This window comes from Eptatretus burgeri, chromosome 15 (assembly GCF_056783735.1).
Source record: "Eptatretus burgeri isolate ZD-2024b chromosome 15, Ebu_testis_v1, whole genome shotgun sequence".
In the NCBI taxonomy this organism is placed as follows: Eukaryota; Metazoa; Chordata; class Myxini; order Myxiniformes; family Myxinidae; genus Eptatretus; species Eptatretus burgeri.
The window spans coordinates 16,129,026-16,145,334 of NC_140975.1; the positions used below are offsets into that span (position 1 = coordinate 16,129,026).

Genomic DNA, 16,309 nt, shown 5'->3' on the forward strand with positions numbered 1-16,309 from the left:
TATTCTTCACCTTTGTATTCCTGCTTCGGTTTACTACTCTTTCTATTGTACCAACCTTTACTCCCCCCCCCCCCCCACCCAATGTGAAGTGCCTGCCAATTGTTTTCACCAATCGCTGAGAGTTATCGAAGCTGAATCACAAATGGACACTCCTTCACCCCAAAGCCTAGTAATTAAGCTTTATTAAAGCAAGTAGACCAAAATGGTGCACATATATGTCACTTACACACATTTACCAATTACAAATCTAATTTTCAGCTAATTCATTCCATTGTTCCACTGTATACTGTTTTGTTCTATTTATTCATTCATTCAGTCATTCGTGCTCCACAGGTTAGGCTTAGTAGTTGAATGTTGTGATTGGGTGGGACTCGCACCCATCAACATCTGCAGTTGTAAAGAGGCTTCACCAAGGCGTCGTTACGTGTGAATGAGCGGAAATTTTTTTTTTTTCTTGCAACGCGACTTTGACCTGTAACTCCTGCAAAACATTCTTTCCACCTGTCATCTGCCATTTTTAAGTTCCTCACCAGCACCACAAACGTTGTTGAAAAATGTGCAACCTGATTTGACTGTACAAGCACAACTGTACAATATGTTGATCCAAAGGTTGTTGTTTTTTTTTTTTTTCTGAAGTTTTGACATTGTACTAACTTGGAGAACGATGTTCTTTATTGCCCTTAGGTCACGGCAGAGGGTTTCCTTCCTGTTTTGCACTTTGCCTACACTGGTCGGTTACACATAAGTCGTAACAACTTCAAGGACATTGCGCGCTGTGCCACCATCCTGCGGCTGCGCACTCTTGAGGATGCCTGCTTTGTCTTCCTCAAGCACAAGCTGGACGGAATGGAGTCGTCTGTGTCATCCTGTACGTCTCCACTCAAGTGCCCTACCACCCGTAGCCTGTGTCTAGAAACCCAGTCACCCGGAAACGATACCGACAGAGATGATTCCCAGACTTGTATCTCGCATTCTACAGAGCAGGTACCTTCATCTCCTGTATGCAGTGATCTGGAGGAGCCGTTGGACAACGGCAGTGTGTGCCAAGAGTCAAAAGAATGGCAAGAAAATTTAGTCAAGTCTCCAGCGGTAGAGTCTAACTGCATTGAAGGAGAGCAGGAGGGAATAATCTCCGATGAGAATTGGGAAAGAGAAAGCGATAGTAAAAGTAATGAAGGAGGAGTAGAAGTGGATGATGCAAGGTATTCTGGAGTTGTAGTAGATGGAGAAAATGAAAGGGGTGAAGGAGTAACGGTAAAAGTGGAGGATTTATTGAAAAAGAACCTTGCAGTGGAAGAGGTAACAAATTTCCATGACCAAAAACCATTTTCACTTCTTCGCTGTCCTCTTCGTGACCTTGACTCGGGTTGCAAGGTCATTGTTAGCACGATCAGGGCTAATGGATGTCGAAATGCAAGCAAGAGCGGCAAGGACGCTAAGGAGTTTGAATCAGCCAGAAATGTAGGTGAACAAACTCAAGAAGAAAAGCTTCAGTTTCACTCGCCACGAGTTGAGGGACAGTCTGATGGGGGTGACTCAGATGTTTTTGAAGTAGAAGTGACTCCATGCAAACCAGAACGTCATTCATCAAGCGATGACGAGAAACCTTGGCGACCATCTTCAGCTCCTGACAATGTGCAGGAAGCTTTTGATATTGCTGCATTGCATTGTCCAAAGTATCGAAAGTACCAATTAGCCTGCAGGGAACAAAGGCCTACAAGCACCGCGACATATAAAGCAGTCCTTTCGGGCTGGTGGAGCCACAGAGAGATGGCGACTGACATGGCTGTAGATAAGACCACTTTGGGGCTGTGCCAAGATGGCACGCCGACTGATCGCAGAGACAAAGGACCCCAAGCCGTGAACGCCCGGTTTGAATCACCTTCTTGCGGTAGCCGTTGCCATTATGGGAACCCCAAGGCATCCGTTTCTCCCACCAGTATCATTGCATGTGATACAGGAAACCGACACTGTGTTCTTTCATCATATGGTGCACTGCTGCGACCATCATGCCCATCTGTACAAACATGTCCCCAAGGAATTGCGGCTGCTTTACAGCGAGGTTTGGAGCGTAGCACTTCCGAGGAAGCGTCGTCCTCCCATGACATGTCTTCTCGGTCTCATTTTCAGGCCTCATTACCACAGCGTTGCCGGCCCATCATGGTTTCTGATTCTGGTCCAGAAAATGGCTTCACCAAATCGTGTACTGATGCTGCCCAGACAAAGGGTGTCTGTGGGCAAAGCTTCTGTGGACAATTTCAGCTTCATGTTGGTGACAGTCCCTCCTGCCCCATCAACCTGTCTCTTGCCTGTAAAGATCCAAGCAGTCAGCGGCAGCCTCTCCTAATCGCCACAACAGATCATACGAATGCACTGTCGCCACCTCCGCAAAACTTGACAGGTTCTGTAACCTTTCCTGACATGTGTTCTCGGTCAACACCTTGTTTACCACGGGGTGTGACTGCTTTCCCTGCAGCGCCTCTACATCACTCGGACGACCTGCCAGCACTGCTGACCTCTGGTGATGAATCTGGGTCATTCTCCGATGATGATGGTGATGGTTACCCTGGCCAAGACCATGACCTTGAGAAGCGAGAGGTGAGCTTGCTTGTCTTTACCTCGTGCGTATCTTCTTACGATCCTTTTTCTTTCTTTCTTTAAATTTCTGAAATGGTATGAAAATATGAAATTATTTTTCCTTCTCCTCCATATCTATTTCTTTTGATTAAGTGAAGTTTTTGAGTCCTGGGAAGCCAAGTGCCAATCATGAAGTCAATCTGAGTTGCTGAAATATCAAAGAAAATTAAGGATATACATAGGACCCATCTTCAGATCCAAAACGGAAGGCATCACCAACTAGTACAACTGACCAGCAAGGCAAGGCCAAATTCTACCATTATACATAATAAGGTGTGTGTGTGTGTGTGTGTGTGTGTGTGTGTGTGTGTGTGTGTGTGTGTGTGTGTGTGTGTGTGTGTGTGTGTGTGTGTGTGTGTGTGTGTGTGTGTGTGTGTGTGTGTGTGAATAACAGGTCAATTAGACCTCAATCACTCTGGAGGCAATTGAGATACGATATCACAGGTAAAAACTACAAAGACACTCGGTAAAGGGCATACCTCCGTCAGACTAAACAGTTTACATCTTATATCTCACTCAAAGGCCCGATCTGCATCCGGACCTGAACCAAAATCTAATCGGCTTGTTCTTGTCACCTGCCCAACTCATCCATCAGGTCTAGTCCGAATCCGTCCACAAATTCTTTCGATATCGTGTTTTATATCGTTTTTGGCCCTATCTTTCAATGGTGAAGAATCACTTTAAAAATTCTGGTGCCCGGATCCAGATCTTCACCAAAATCGAATCATTTCATCCTCGCCACACACCCAATCTGTCCATCAAATTTCATCTGAATCCGTCTATAACTCTTTGAGATATCCTGCTCACAGACAGGCGTGAAAACCTAATCTTTGGCGGCAGAGGTAACTTTCTTAAACGATTGAGAAATATCCGTCTCGTTCACTTCCTGTATTCCCCCATTTTTCTTCCGCACGTCCCTCATTCCTCCAAGTTCTCTCTCTATTTTGTCCCTCTACCCTGTGGTTGATGTGACCCATCCCTCTCCCCCCTCTTTCCACTGTTTTCATTCTGTACGTCCTGGTCCATTCTGCGTTCGAGCTCCTCCAAAAGCCTTGACTCTGAAAACAAAAAAGTATGATTACATGATTTGTTTTTTTTTATTACTATTACCATTATTATTATTGTAATCATGATTAAGAATTATATTATTTGTGGAAGTCTCAAGGTGTGCTCTTGACAGGAGTTCAGGTATTTTTTGTGAAGGTTAACAACTGAAAATGAAGCCCGAGGATTGTCTGCCACTTTTTACAATCCTTCAGCAGATCATTGCCCCGTGACAGCGCCTATCTCACCGTTTCATCAAAATACCCAGGATTCTAAATATAAATGCACAAACTCAGAATAAAATGAGTAAGAAATTTAGAAAGAAAAAAGGTCACGGTCCCAAAAAAGCAAAAGTTTTCCATGAAAAATCTAATTATTAGCCAACACGGCGTTATTTCCTCTAGGTCCCGTCTTTTGTTGTTGTGTGGATTTCGTGTGCAATAAAACCACAAAGCCATGATGATGCCGCGGAATATATATATATATTTTTTTATTTATTTATTTATTTATTTATTTATTTATTTTTGATGAATTGCCACCCTGTGTGTCACCAGAAGTGCAACACATTTGTAACGTAAGCCGTGTGTCCGATTTGCATCTCTGTATTTATCAATCTATCCGGCACACAAGGCTCATGGAAGAGCAAGGTGATGGTTGTGCAACGACGGTCGCATACTGACTGCATGGTGGTGGAGAAACAAACGGACGCAAACAAGCAGGTGCATGATATAACGGGAAAAGATTAGAGGAGATAAACTCCTCTCCATAAAATTAACAACAACCCTTTCGGGGCAGTGTTCGTGCATGCATTTTGAAGATGATGATCTTCAGGTAAGAGCGGTGGTTTAGCAGATTAGAAAATATTAAGGGGGAATATAGAAGATGATATGATAATGTGGTGCACTGCTGCCTCGGAACCCAAGAGGGAATAATGAGATTGTACTGACTCAGAGGGGTGGTTGCACAGGTGGGACAAAAGAGGAACAAAGAATTTGTGGTGGGTCGTAAGCCTGAATTTCAGAAGATTAACGAGGAGAGTAATCCTCGAGGAGAATGTGCATCCTCGAGGGGTTGGAGAGCTGAAAAATAGCAGGAGGAGCAAGATCATGAGCTCGTATAAAACCGAGGCCACCAACCAGTCTGTGATGAGACAGCAACAGGCTCTGTGCCTCTGATTCATTTTGGGCAATGCAGTGATTTTGAGAGCTTTGGATTGTGCAGCATCCAGGAGTGAGATGTCAAGTGGGGAGGTAGATCCTTAGGGAAGAGCAGTACTCCACTTACTGATAGACAATGTCTTTGTAGACTATCAGAAGCTCAGATTTTCTGAGGAAAGACTTGCCATGAAGCATAGTCTGCAGTTGGCTTTGTAAGCCAGTTTTAAACCATGGTGAGGCCCAGAAGTTCAAAGGACTGAAATTCTTCTGGATGCTGATCAAGGAAGTAAATATGTAGGGTTGCTCGATGAGCCTTCTTCTTGTTTCCTATGCAGCCTATGGCTGCTCGTTGCATCATTTTCTGGAAGCACAGCTGTACCGCTGATGCAGTGCCTCAGTTACCAGCAAGCTGGTACTCATTTTGCCAACCTTGGAAGGATGACAGGCTCAGTAAACCCACCTAGTGTTATTTCAATGGCACAACGGGGGCTCAAACTCAAGACCCTGAGATCTTAAGCCAATCCACCTTAACCGTTAATTCAACACCAGGCTGATGATGACCCTTCTGTGGAGCCACGATGAGAATGTGAGACTTGCCAAGAGTGAATGATATGTCACATGTGTGGCCCAGCATCTGATTCTTTCTAAGATGGCAGAGAGAGAGAGAGAGAGAGAGAGAGAGAGAGAGAGAGAGAGAGAGAGAGAGAGAGAGAGAGAGAGAGAGAGAGAGAGAGAGAGAGAGAGAGAGAGAGAGAGAGAGAGAGAGAGAGAGAGAGAGAGAGAGAGAGAGAGAGAGAGAGAGAGAGAGAGAGAGAGAGAGAGAGAGAGAGAGAGAGAGAGAGAGAGAGAGAGAGAGAGAGAGAGAGAGAGAGAGAGAGAGAGATATAGATATATATATATATATATATATGCAGCTGCTGCCATTCTGTTGATGGCTTTGGGTAACATGTGGAATAACTGCAATTCTCTACAAATTGGGGAGAAAAGGGGTTTTCTAGGGCCTCGGAGACAAATATATATAAGTATGTATATGTTGGCGTGGGGGAGGCCGTTCGTTTCGCTGATGAATGTCGATTGAGGCTCTGTCTGCTCTCGCCTGTTTGAGACAAAATTGGCACGGTAGGTCTTGGTGGGATTTCCAGTTCGATGTACCCTTATCTTTCTTGTAAAAACAAAAACACTATATATATATATATATATATATATATATATATATATATATATATATATATATATATATATATATATATACGCACACGCACACGCACACGCGCACGCACACACACACACACGCACGCAGATAACCCGGTTCCACCAGGCTATTGTAAGGGAATTTGTTCCCAATAGAGTGGAATATTTTGGGAGTTTGCTCGGAATGTCCTTTGTCAGCATCATGCCATCATAGTCACGAACTGTTCAGGTCAAGTCAGGTTTCTCAGTGAAGTCAATCGATTAAACGGTAATTAAACTTTGCAGGGAAATGTCTGAATAGCTTGTGGTGAAATTATTTTTTACTTCTGGTGGGTGTGCGAACTGGCAACTCTGAGCTGAGACACCGCCAATTTGCACAAACTGTCCACAAAAATGCATCGAACTCAAAATTGCTTGAACATGGAAGATTTTTGGACCTCTGGGTGCACTGTCCGGACCCAATAGCTCTTAAATGAGGTATCATTCAGCATTATATGTGCTGTGGTTATAATGTTTACCCCCATTTATATACAATCATGCAACTTGCATTTTGTATAGCATATAGATACAGTGTATATAATGTCTGCGCGAAGTAAACTGGGAAACTGTTTGTTTGACATACACACGCAATATCTCGAAGGAAGTATCTTGGACTTGAGAATGTCATGACAACAATTTTTTTTTTCTTCGGAGAATAATGCAATCATCCCCTCTCACCACTACCACCCCCCACCCCCCCCCCCACCTTCCACACCCTGAGAAGGGAGGAGACTTTTACTTTGGTTTTAAACCATCTTCATGATTTGTCAAACGCAGCTTCACAACAACACAACACGCACTACTATGAGATTTGTTGTGTGAAAGGTATCCTGTCGGTCATTTTCACAAATTAAAATGGTCGGGGGTTGGATGGATCACCAACTATCATAGTCATACATACGGGCAGAGTCATACAAATCAGTTAAAATTCAAAAACCTATAATATCCATTATATTGTTCGTGTTTCAAATTATGGTAGATTTTGAAAAGAGCAACCTGTTGGAAATTGTGCGTGCGTGCGTGCGCACGTGAGCATGATCTGATGTTCAGCTATCTGTAACATTGAGAGCTATCTGCGAATGCATTCATGGATGAAGCCACGAGTAAAGGTGTCCCGTAATGGACATCACAGAAAGGATCGGTGGATAGAGTTGGATGCCAGACAGTGCAGAAGGCCAATGATGTGTCCAGGGACGCAGCCTGACCTCTTGCTTAAGCCTCGGTGCCTTTAAGATGTCTTAAGATAAAATTAAAGTGGAACTTCACCCTGAACACTCGGCTATATCGGCTGCTTCTTGCTGCTCGCAATTTTTCCGCTTCCTATGTTGCATTCCTAAAAATATAGCACACACCATCCCTCACTCAAGCGTGCATGTTTTCGACCCGATTCAATGGGAAGTGAGTCAATCCTCAGCCGCGGCGATCTAACGCCATTTCCTGCCGTGACCGCTTTCTCCATGGCCCGGACCAGCAAAACCCGAAAGGTCGATTTTTATTTCTTTAGTTGCTTGTATTGTCACAAGTGAAAGCGTCGGGGAGGATGACACATGGTTACCCACCATTCCATCATGGTTTGGTCAATAAGGAGTCACTCATGCGGCCGTGGTTGTGGTTACACGACAGCCAGTGTGTCACCTTTTTATTATTTTTCTCTTTTTTTTTTTTGGCCATCCAGGGGCAGGTTTTCATTCGTGAGCTTCTCCAGAGAAAAAAAAAAAAGATTCCTCAGACGTGTCCGTTCAGCAGCTGAAACGCTTCTTCATACAAAGCTGGAATTTTGCACATCTCTTCAATGTGAGTCGACGAAGAGCCGTTCAGATGTCAGTTCAATTGTACGATCGAAAACTGAAGTTTCTCACACGTACTCACAAGTACATTGAACATTACTGCCGGGTATTGTTCTTGTTTGTCGATCGATCGATCGTACGATGTTACCAAAGTCTCATCTAGGATTCCCCATTATGTCTTCACAACACGAGGTCTCACTGAAGGTGAACGATGAACTCGGAAATTAGGCCAAACTGTCGTTTACTCAAAGGGTTTAATGATGGCTCCAGGTTCATGTACAAGCGAGAAGTCTCACTCGTCTGTCTGTGACTGACGCTTTCATTTGTTTACTTCTCTTGTGCTTCTGAAGCCTTCAGCTCAAGTAAATGGTGGTTCTAATCACCATTTTGATTTCACTTCAACATGCATCAATTATTGAAAGGACTCGTCTGACGCTATCCCCCCCTCCCCCCCTCCCCTGTCGAACTTCACACTGAGCAATAAACCAATCCACAGCAACCTTCAGTCGGACACAATTTGAGGATTTTTAAAATTGTATTTAATAACATCATTTATTTCGGAGCGAATGATAATGGACACATCTGCTGAGCAGTTTGTATCTCAGAGATGTATAACGGAGACCATGGAAATTTTAAGCATCTAACTAGTCCTGATTGAAGCTCCGTGGCATTGCGAGAAGCGGAAACTTTGGAAGGCCGACATCACCCATCTGGTTAACCAAACCTAACAACGTTTCATCCTTTTCTGCAATCCACCAGGATCGTGCAGAAGTAGCCCACTTTCAGCTGTCTTGTCTGAGTTCAATTCCTGACCCAATTATACATTGTGAGATTGGTGTATCACATGAAGGGCACCGAGCGTTCCTTCTGACAGGTAGAGATGTTGGTCCCTGTGACTTGTCTGTTGGCATTAGTTGGTTGGTGTTAAAGATTTACTGATGTCTGTCGCAAGTGGTAGGTTGTTGCCGTAGCACCATGAACCAATTAGATTCCCACCCAAATTTGCAGAGCTGCATCAGGAACAAACTCGAACGACATTCGGTCGAGTGCATACCTCTGCCAGACTGAACGGTTCACGTTTTGTATCCCATTGATAGGCCTGATCTGAATCCGGACCTTCACCAAAATCGAATCAGCTTGTTCTTGTCGCCTTCCCAATTCACCCACAAAGTTTCATCCGAATCTGGCCATCATTTTTGAGATATCATGCTCACAGAGACATACAGACAGACAGACGCGTGTGAAAACATAACCTCAGTCCACCTTCGGCGGCGGAGGTAATGATGCAGATTGACTTCGGTTAAATATCCATTCCCCAACAACGATCCTTCGCTGCAAGTTGACTTGACCCTCATTCTAAAGCAAGTGGTCGTAAGGGCAGCGATTCCTGGTAATATTCCACAATGACTTATCTTTTTTACCCACTTTATTCACAAGCTTGTTCTTATCTTTTGTTTTTTTCTAAATACAAACAGCAACTAAACTGTAACAATCGAGTTGTGTGCACATTGTGTCGAAGGTGTAGCCCAGCATTGTTGGCATCACTCGGGCTGCCAGGCTCGTGTAGCTGTAAAGTTATTTATCGTTGGGAATACCCCTCTTTGAGTGATTTCTCGAGTGTGAGTGTTGAATTATAACACCGAAAAAGCAGGGCAGAAAACAATTTACAGATACACACATGCTATTGCAATCTCCGCATTGACGATCCAATATGTTCACACCATTTTTGTGTGCAAGTGTTGCGGGCATCGTCATGCATGGCGACGTCAGAACAAGTGCACACTGTGCATCTCATAATTATGAGATGAAGCGATCGCTCATGATGCTCGAAACCCAGGTTCAAATCCCATACGTCAAAGATATCTATATCTATTCATCCATTGTCTACTATCCATCCATCCATTGGGACCATACTCTGTGCAGAGCGTTGGTGATGCCAAAGCAGTCTCCTTGGCTATTGGGCACAATACTGGACGGGTCGCCATTCCGACACAGGATACCAGCAAGCTGGCGCTCATTTTGCTGACCTCGGAAGGATGACAGGCAGAGTCAACCACACCTGGTATTAATTCAACAACTGAGTGGGATTTGAACTCAGGATCCTAGGATCCCAAGCCCACCACCCCAACCTTTATAGAAGACAATATGCCTGATGTTGGCTTAATGTCCTTATAATCCACATGAAAGTACACCAGATGTCTACTTTGTCCTGCATGTTGATTTATGTACAAGTTCCCGCTATGAGCCTGAGATTGATGGAAGAGTGAAGAAATTCCTTGCTAACCTGAACAGTGACCGTGCCACATTCGCTCACCTGTTCCTACCTGTTTTGAAAGATAACCAACCTTGGACTTTCTGTGCACAGGTTACACCGTGTACGGTGCGACAAGGTGTCCTGCTTTTTTTCCTCCGGAGCCGAGAAAAATAGCTGTTCCGCGAATGATACCAATTTCAAAAGCAGAAATTAACCGCACTGACATGCAGACATTACAAATAGATGTGAGATGGGGGTAACAAAGGGAAACGATGACTGGTATGGTTCCCTCTTCTGGATGAAGAAGGAGGAACTGGAGAAAGTCTCGATTCGTGTGTGTAGTTGACGCGAATATTCCAGCGATGACATGACAGCCTTCCAATGTTAAAAGCCCGACAGAACAGCAATTCACTTTGCACAATCACAGGATGAGAGAGGGTGAGAGGGGAGAGAGACAGAGGGAAAGGGGAAAGAGAAAGGGAGGGGAATGACAGGGGACGGAGAAGGAGAGCAAGGAGGAGGAGGGTTGGTGGAGGAGACAGAGGGGGAGGATGATAGGAAATTGCTTTCAGCTGGTGAATTCCCCAAGGTGTCACAGTGGCTTCAGAAAACTCGAACAAATTGTTCTATTACTCCCTCTCTCCCTCTCTCCCTCTCTCCCTCTCTCCCTCTCTCCCTCTCTCCCTCTCTCCCTCTCTCCCTCTCTCCCTCTCTCCCTCTCTCCCTCTCTCCCTCTCTCCCTCTCTCCCTCTCTCCCTCTCTCCCTCTCTCTCTCCTTGTGCTTTTGTGCCTTCTCCCCTCGCCACCCCTTATTTGTGAGAGGTACAGCAGGACAAGCAACCGGTACAGACTCGAGATAATCGAGTCAAAACCCATTTATAACACTTTTGCGAGGACAAAATACCATTTGATTTGCTGAAGATTCCTATTGTTTACGTTGAAATTGTGGCTCATTTGGAAAAAAATATTAATAACAGCTTTGATTGATTTTTAATCCCAATGTAAAACGATAAAGTAGATGCAAGGTACTTATTTACCACCACAACAATATTGGGTTGGATTGATACCGCAACCTATCCAAGGTGTTGGTAAGTCCTGCCAACGGAACTTTACAAGCAATAGAACCTTCCTGAAAGACCATGGGATCTTTAACGTCCACCGACCATTGCGAGAAGGCGGATTCGCGCTTCCCATCCCATCTGACGGACACACTCATTGATGTGACTCCTTGCCTGCAAAGTGTCATGATGGCAGTTTATACTCAGCTTGACAGACCAGACAGCACGAGGACAAGTGCTCTGCCTCTGCACCATCCTGTCGGACTCTAAACGGTACTGACCTTATAAAATATAATTAATTTAATTTCTGCCTTTAGCGTTGTCTTTGGTTGTTTCCCTACCTTTGATCCACGTGCAAGTTCCACGACTTTGTCCGTATGTCGTTGAAGGTATCCCCTGGCGCTCTGTGAAAGTATTTGCAGCGTTATGTTCTAATTTGTCTTGCCTTTTTAAATCAAGACTACAGTGCAATTTTTGGATGCATCTCCAAGACAAATCGCTTACTTTTTGAAATCCATTTCCTTGTGACATCAGAGCCAAATGAGCTGCAGGTTTCTGGCAAGAACCTGTTAATAGCGTCCAAGAACTTGTCAAAGCATTGGCGGCTTGCGAGACTCCGTACAGCAACAAAATGGCATTATTGTAGTTTACACACACACACACACACACACACACACACACACACACACACACACACACACACACACACACACACACACACACACACACACACACACACACACACACACACGCCTGACACCTTTTATTAACTGTACAGTACTGACTATTCATAAAACATTACACATTACATTCATAAAACATTCCCGACCACACGGATCATCAGCTGGGCACCGTTCTTCCTCGAGGTTTCAATCCTTTCAGCCCAGAACCTCTCCAAACGGCGGGTCCATAACCTCGTTCACGGATCCACATCAACAGATTACCTACATCAATAGATCCACAACCTCAGTTGTGGCGATCCACAACCTCACAACCTCATCCATACAACCTGGCAGTTAGTCAACCCATCAATGCAACACGACTATTCAACTTCTTCTCGCTCGAGGATTTAATGTATTATCACATTACTGTATTTCCGACTCTTATCACACATTCCATTATATGATAATAATTAAATCATGCACATCATATCTTAAAATGTCCACCACCCATGACCTCCACCCCACTTACCACTAAATCAAACTTATTTAAATATTGAAATATTATTTGTAACGGATTTTCTCCATGCTGCCCTGTCTTCCAGCAACCACTGAAAATGGTTTAATATATATATATATATATATATATATATATATATATATATATATATATATATATATATATATATATATATATATATATATATATATATATATATATATATATATATATATATATATATATATATATATATATATATATATATATATATATATATATATATATATATATATACTGTCGGACCCCACTATTCGCGGATTCGCTATTTGCCGACCCCGTGTTTTCGTGGGTCATAAAGTGTGACCTGCTTCGACATTCGCGCTTCATGTATTCACGGGGTTTTTTTGTTGTTGTTGTTGTTTTTAACACTTCAGGACTGGTCTCCTATATCCACATGAGAAATTGGAAATCAGACAACATAACAGCAAAACATTAAAATGGTGCAAAAACGGATCTCCCTAATTACAACCCAATTAGCTCACTGTACTTCCAATCATCAGCAGGGTCATGGAATCCTTCATCGCAAGGTCATCATCCTTGAGATGTCTCTACAACTTGATTGGAGTCCAGCTGCGGTCAATTCAATTGATTGGACATGATTTAGAAAGAAACACACCTTACTATATGAGGTCCCACAGTTCACAGTGCATGTCAGAGCAGAAACTCGACCATGAAGTCCAAGGATCTGTCCAATAGAAATCCGAGATATAATTTTGAGGAGGCCTAGATCTGGAGATGGGTATAAAACAATTTCTAGAGTGTTGAAAGTTCATAAGAGCAGAGTGAGCTCCATCATTAGGAAATGGAAAGAAAGAAGAACTATCCAGACTCTTCCTATAACTGGCCATCCGACCAAACTGAGCAACCGGACAAGAAGGACCTTGGTCATGGAGGTGACCAAAAACCCAATGACCAGTCTAACAGAACTACCGAATTCCTTGGCTGAGATGGGTGAACCTGTCAGAAGGCCAACAGTCTCAGCAGCACTTCACAAATCTAGGCTTTATGGGAGAGTGGCCAGACAGAAGACACTCCTGAGAAAAAGGCACATGACGGCACACCTGGAGTTTGCAAAAAGGCACGTGAAAGGCTCTGAGAACATGAGGCAAAAGATTCTGTGGGCTGATGAGATGAAAATTGAACTCTTTTGCCTGAATGCAAAGCTCTGTCTGGCGGAAACCAAGCACAGCTCATCACCCATCGAACCCCATCCCTACCATGAAGCATGGTGGTGGCGGCATCATGCTATGAGGATGCTTTTCAGCGGCAATGACTGGGAGACTTGTAAGGGTAGAGGGAACAATGAATAGAACCAAATACAGGAAAATCCTTGAGGAGAACCTGCTTCAGAGTGCAAAAGACCTTAGACCGAGGTGAAGATTTACGTTTCAACAGGACAATGACCCCAAGCATCCAGCCAAAGCAACACTGGAATGGCTTCAGAACAAGAACGTGAAAGTCCTTGAGTGGCCCCATCCAAAGCCCCGGCTTGAAACCCATTAAGAATCTGCAAGGAAGAAAGGGAGAAAATCCCCAAATCCAGATGTGCAAAGCTAATACAGACATACCCAAGTAGAATTGAAGCTGTAATCACTGCCAAAAGTACTTCTGCGAAGTATTGAATCAGTGGGCTGAATAGTTATGTAAATTAGATATGTCTGCATTTAATCTTCAATACATTTGTAAAAATTTCTAATAACATGTTTTCACTTTCACGTCCTCCAGACGGCAGTCTCCTTGGGTTAACCTGAGTCGGTCCCTTCAGGTGGGTACCTGGAATGTCCTATCCCGAAGAGAGGATCATCACGTGTCTCTATTATCATCTGAGTTCAAGCGTTTGGACATCAGTATTGCAGCTCTCTCTGAGGTTCGGAGACCCGGATAGTGGCAAGATCATGGCGGGTGGCTACACCTACTATTGGCCTGGTCGCTCTGATGGTTACCATGCGCAAGGAGTTGCTGTCACTGTGTCCAATAATCTGAATTGAGGTAACACCGGTCAACGAGCGTATTATGAGACGAAGGATTCATCACTCCTTGGGCGTGGTTTCCCTGGTCTCTGTATGTGCTCCGACTGAGGCGAGTGATCTCACCATCAAGGTTGCATTGTACGCCACACTCGAGTCTGTGGTTGACCAGTGCCCCAGACGAGATACACTTCTAGTCTTTGGGGATTTCAATACATCGACTGGAACTGATAGGGATGATTATGAGACATGTGTTGGTCCCCATGGGTCTGGAACTGTGAACCTGAATAGTACTAAGTTCCTTGACTTTGCAAGAAATCATAGACTGAGGGTGGCTGGTTCATGGTTTCAGCACCCACAAGCTCATCGCTGGAGTTGGTATTTCAACGATGGTGGTGCGGCAAAGAAGATTGACCATGTGCTCGTTGATGGTCACTGGAGGATGATCCAGAACCGCAGGGTCTACCGGAGTGCTCTGTTTCTCAACACCGACCACAGGCTTGTTGCATCTCTGATGTTACAAGGAAATCTAGCACAGGTGGAGGCCATTCAGCCCATCAAGCCTGCCTGAACACCATACTAATTCATCTACACAAGATCCAAGGAAGAAGATGCAAAAAAAAAAGTTTTTAATTAATGAAATAATTGGGGGGTTTTTTGTTTGCTTTTGTAAAAAAAAAAATTCTTCCCCTTAGGGGAGGGGGCATGGGCTTGGTTAAAAACACACATCAAGCACACAACCCCCCTTGACAAGACCCCCACCAACAGCATCCGTACACAATCACCCATCAATGCTCAAACTACCTAAAAGTCCGATCAACATCCCCACACCCCTCCATCTCCATAACTTCTAGGTACCTATCTAATTATAATTTAAACTTATCTACTGTTTCTGCTGCTACAACCTTTCCAGGGAGGCCATTCCATGAATTAACGACTGTCTGAGTGAAAGTCCCCTTCCTTGCTACCATCTTAACTCTCCTCTTCTTTACTCTCAGGCAATGGCCCCTGGTCCTATCACTGTCTACTCTGTTGAATAATTCATCTGCACTTATTTTATCGATACCTTTCATGATCTTAAACGTCTATCATATCACCTCGTAACGACCTCCTTTCTAGTGTATAAAACCCTGTCTCCTTAAACCGCTCCTCATAGCTGAGTGTAGCTCGGCCTGGAATCAATCTCGTAGCCCTGCGCTGAACCCTCTCCATGGCATCGATGTCCTTCCGGAACTGTGGTGACCAAAACTGCACACAATATTATAGATGTGGCCCTCACTAAATTCCTGTACAATGTTAACACCACCTCTTTTGATTTATAAATGATACCCCTCCGAATACAACCTAAAACTCTATTTGCTCGACCCATAGCTGCCTGGCCTGTGCTGCCTGCTTACCTCCCATATCTATTACCACCCCCAGATCCTTCTCCTGTGTGACACGCTCCAAAATTACCCCTTGTATCCTGTAATCTTTATTTTCATTATTCTAAAGTTGCAGCTTAAATCCGGGAGAATGGTACCATTCCAGCCTCGGCTGGATGATGGTAAGCTCAAGGGTGAGAGGGGAGCTGAAGAGTTTGTGAACAGGATGATTGGGGATTTGGGGGGGGGGTCTGTGTGCTTTGGGGAATCCTGAAGAGTTGTGGAGTGCCTGCAAGAGTTGCCGGTGGATGTCTTGGAACAGACCGGAGGGCAAAAAAGAATTTTTCCTCTCAGGGGACACTGGATACCATTGACTAGAGTCGTAGAGCCAGGCTTAATGGCATAGCTGAGTGGTTCAGGGAGTTGAGGCGTAAAACTGTACGTGCACTGAGGTTGGCCAAAGAGGCCTATGTGTGAGGAATCTGTGAGAGGTGGAGTGTCATATGTGGTCAGGTCATTCTCGTCCTTCTTACAGGGGAATTCGCGCGTTGTGTTCCTCCAAGACCGTCCCTTGGTGGGCTGCAGTTCAA

General features: G+C 44.2%; 1 protein-coding gene across 2 annotated transcripts in view; it reads left to right on the top strand.

Annotated features, from left to right (window-relative positions):
- Nucleotides 1-16,309, top strand: part of LOC147011621 (transcription regulator protein BACH2-like) — an 81,661-nt gene that overhangs the window by 39,940 nt on the left and 25,412 nt on the right. For both annotated transcript variants that reach the window (XM_085855830.1, XM_085855829.1), the window contains exon 3: nucleotides 685-2,598. In XM_085855830.1, the coding sequence (XP_085711956.1) occupies nucleotides 685-2,598 (1,914 nt within the window). The remainder of the gene's footprint in view (nucleotides 1-684; nucleotides 2,599-16,309) is intronic.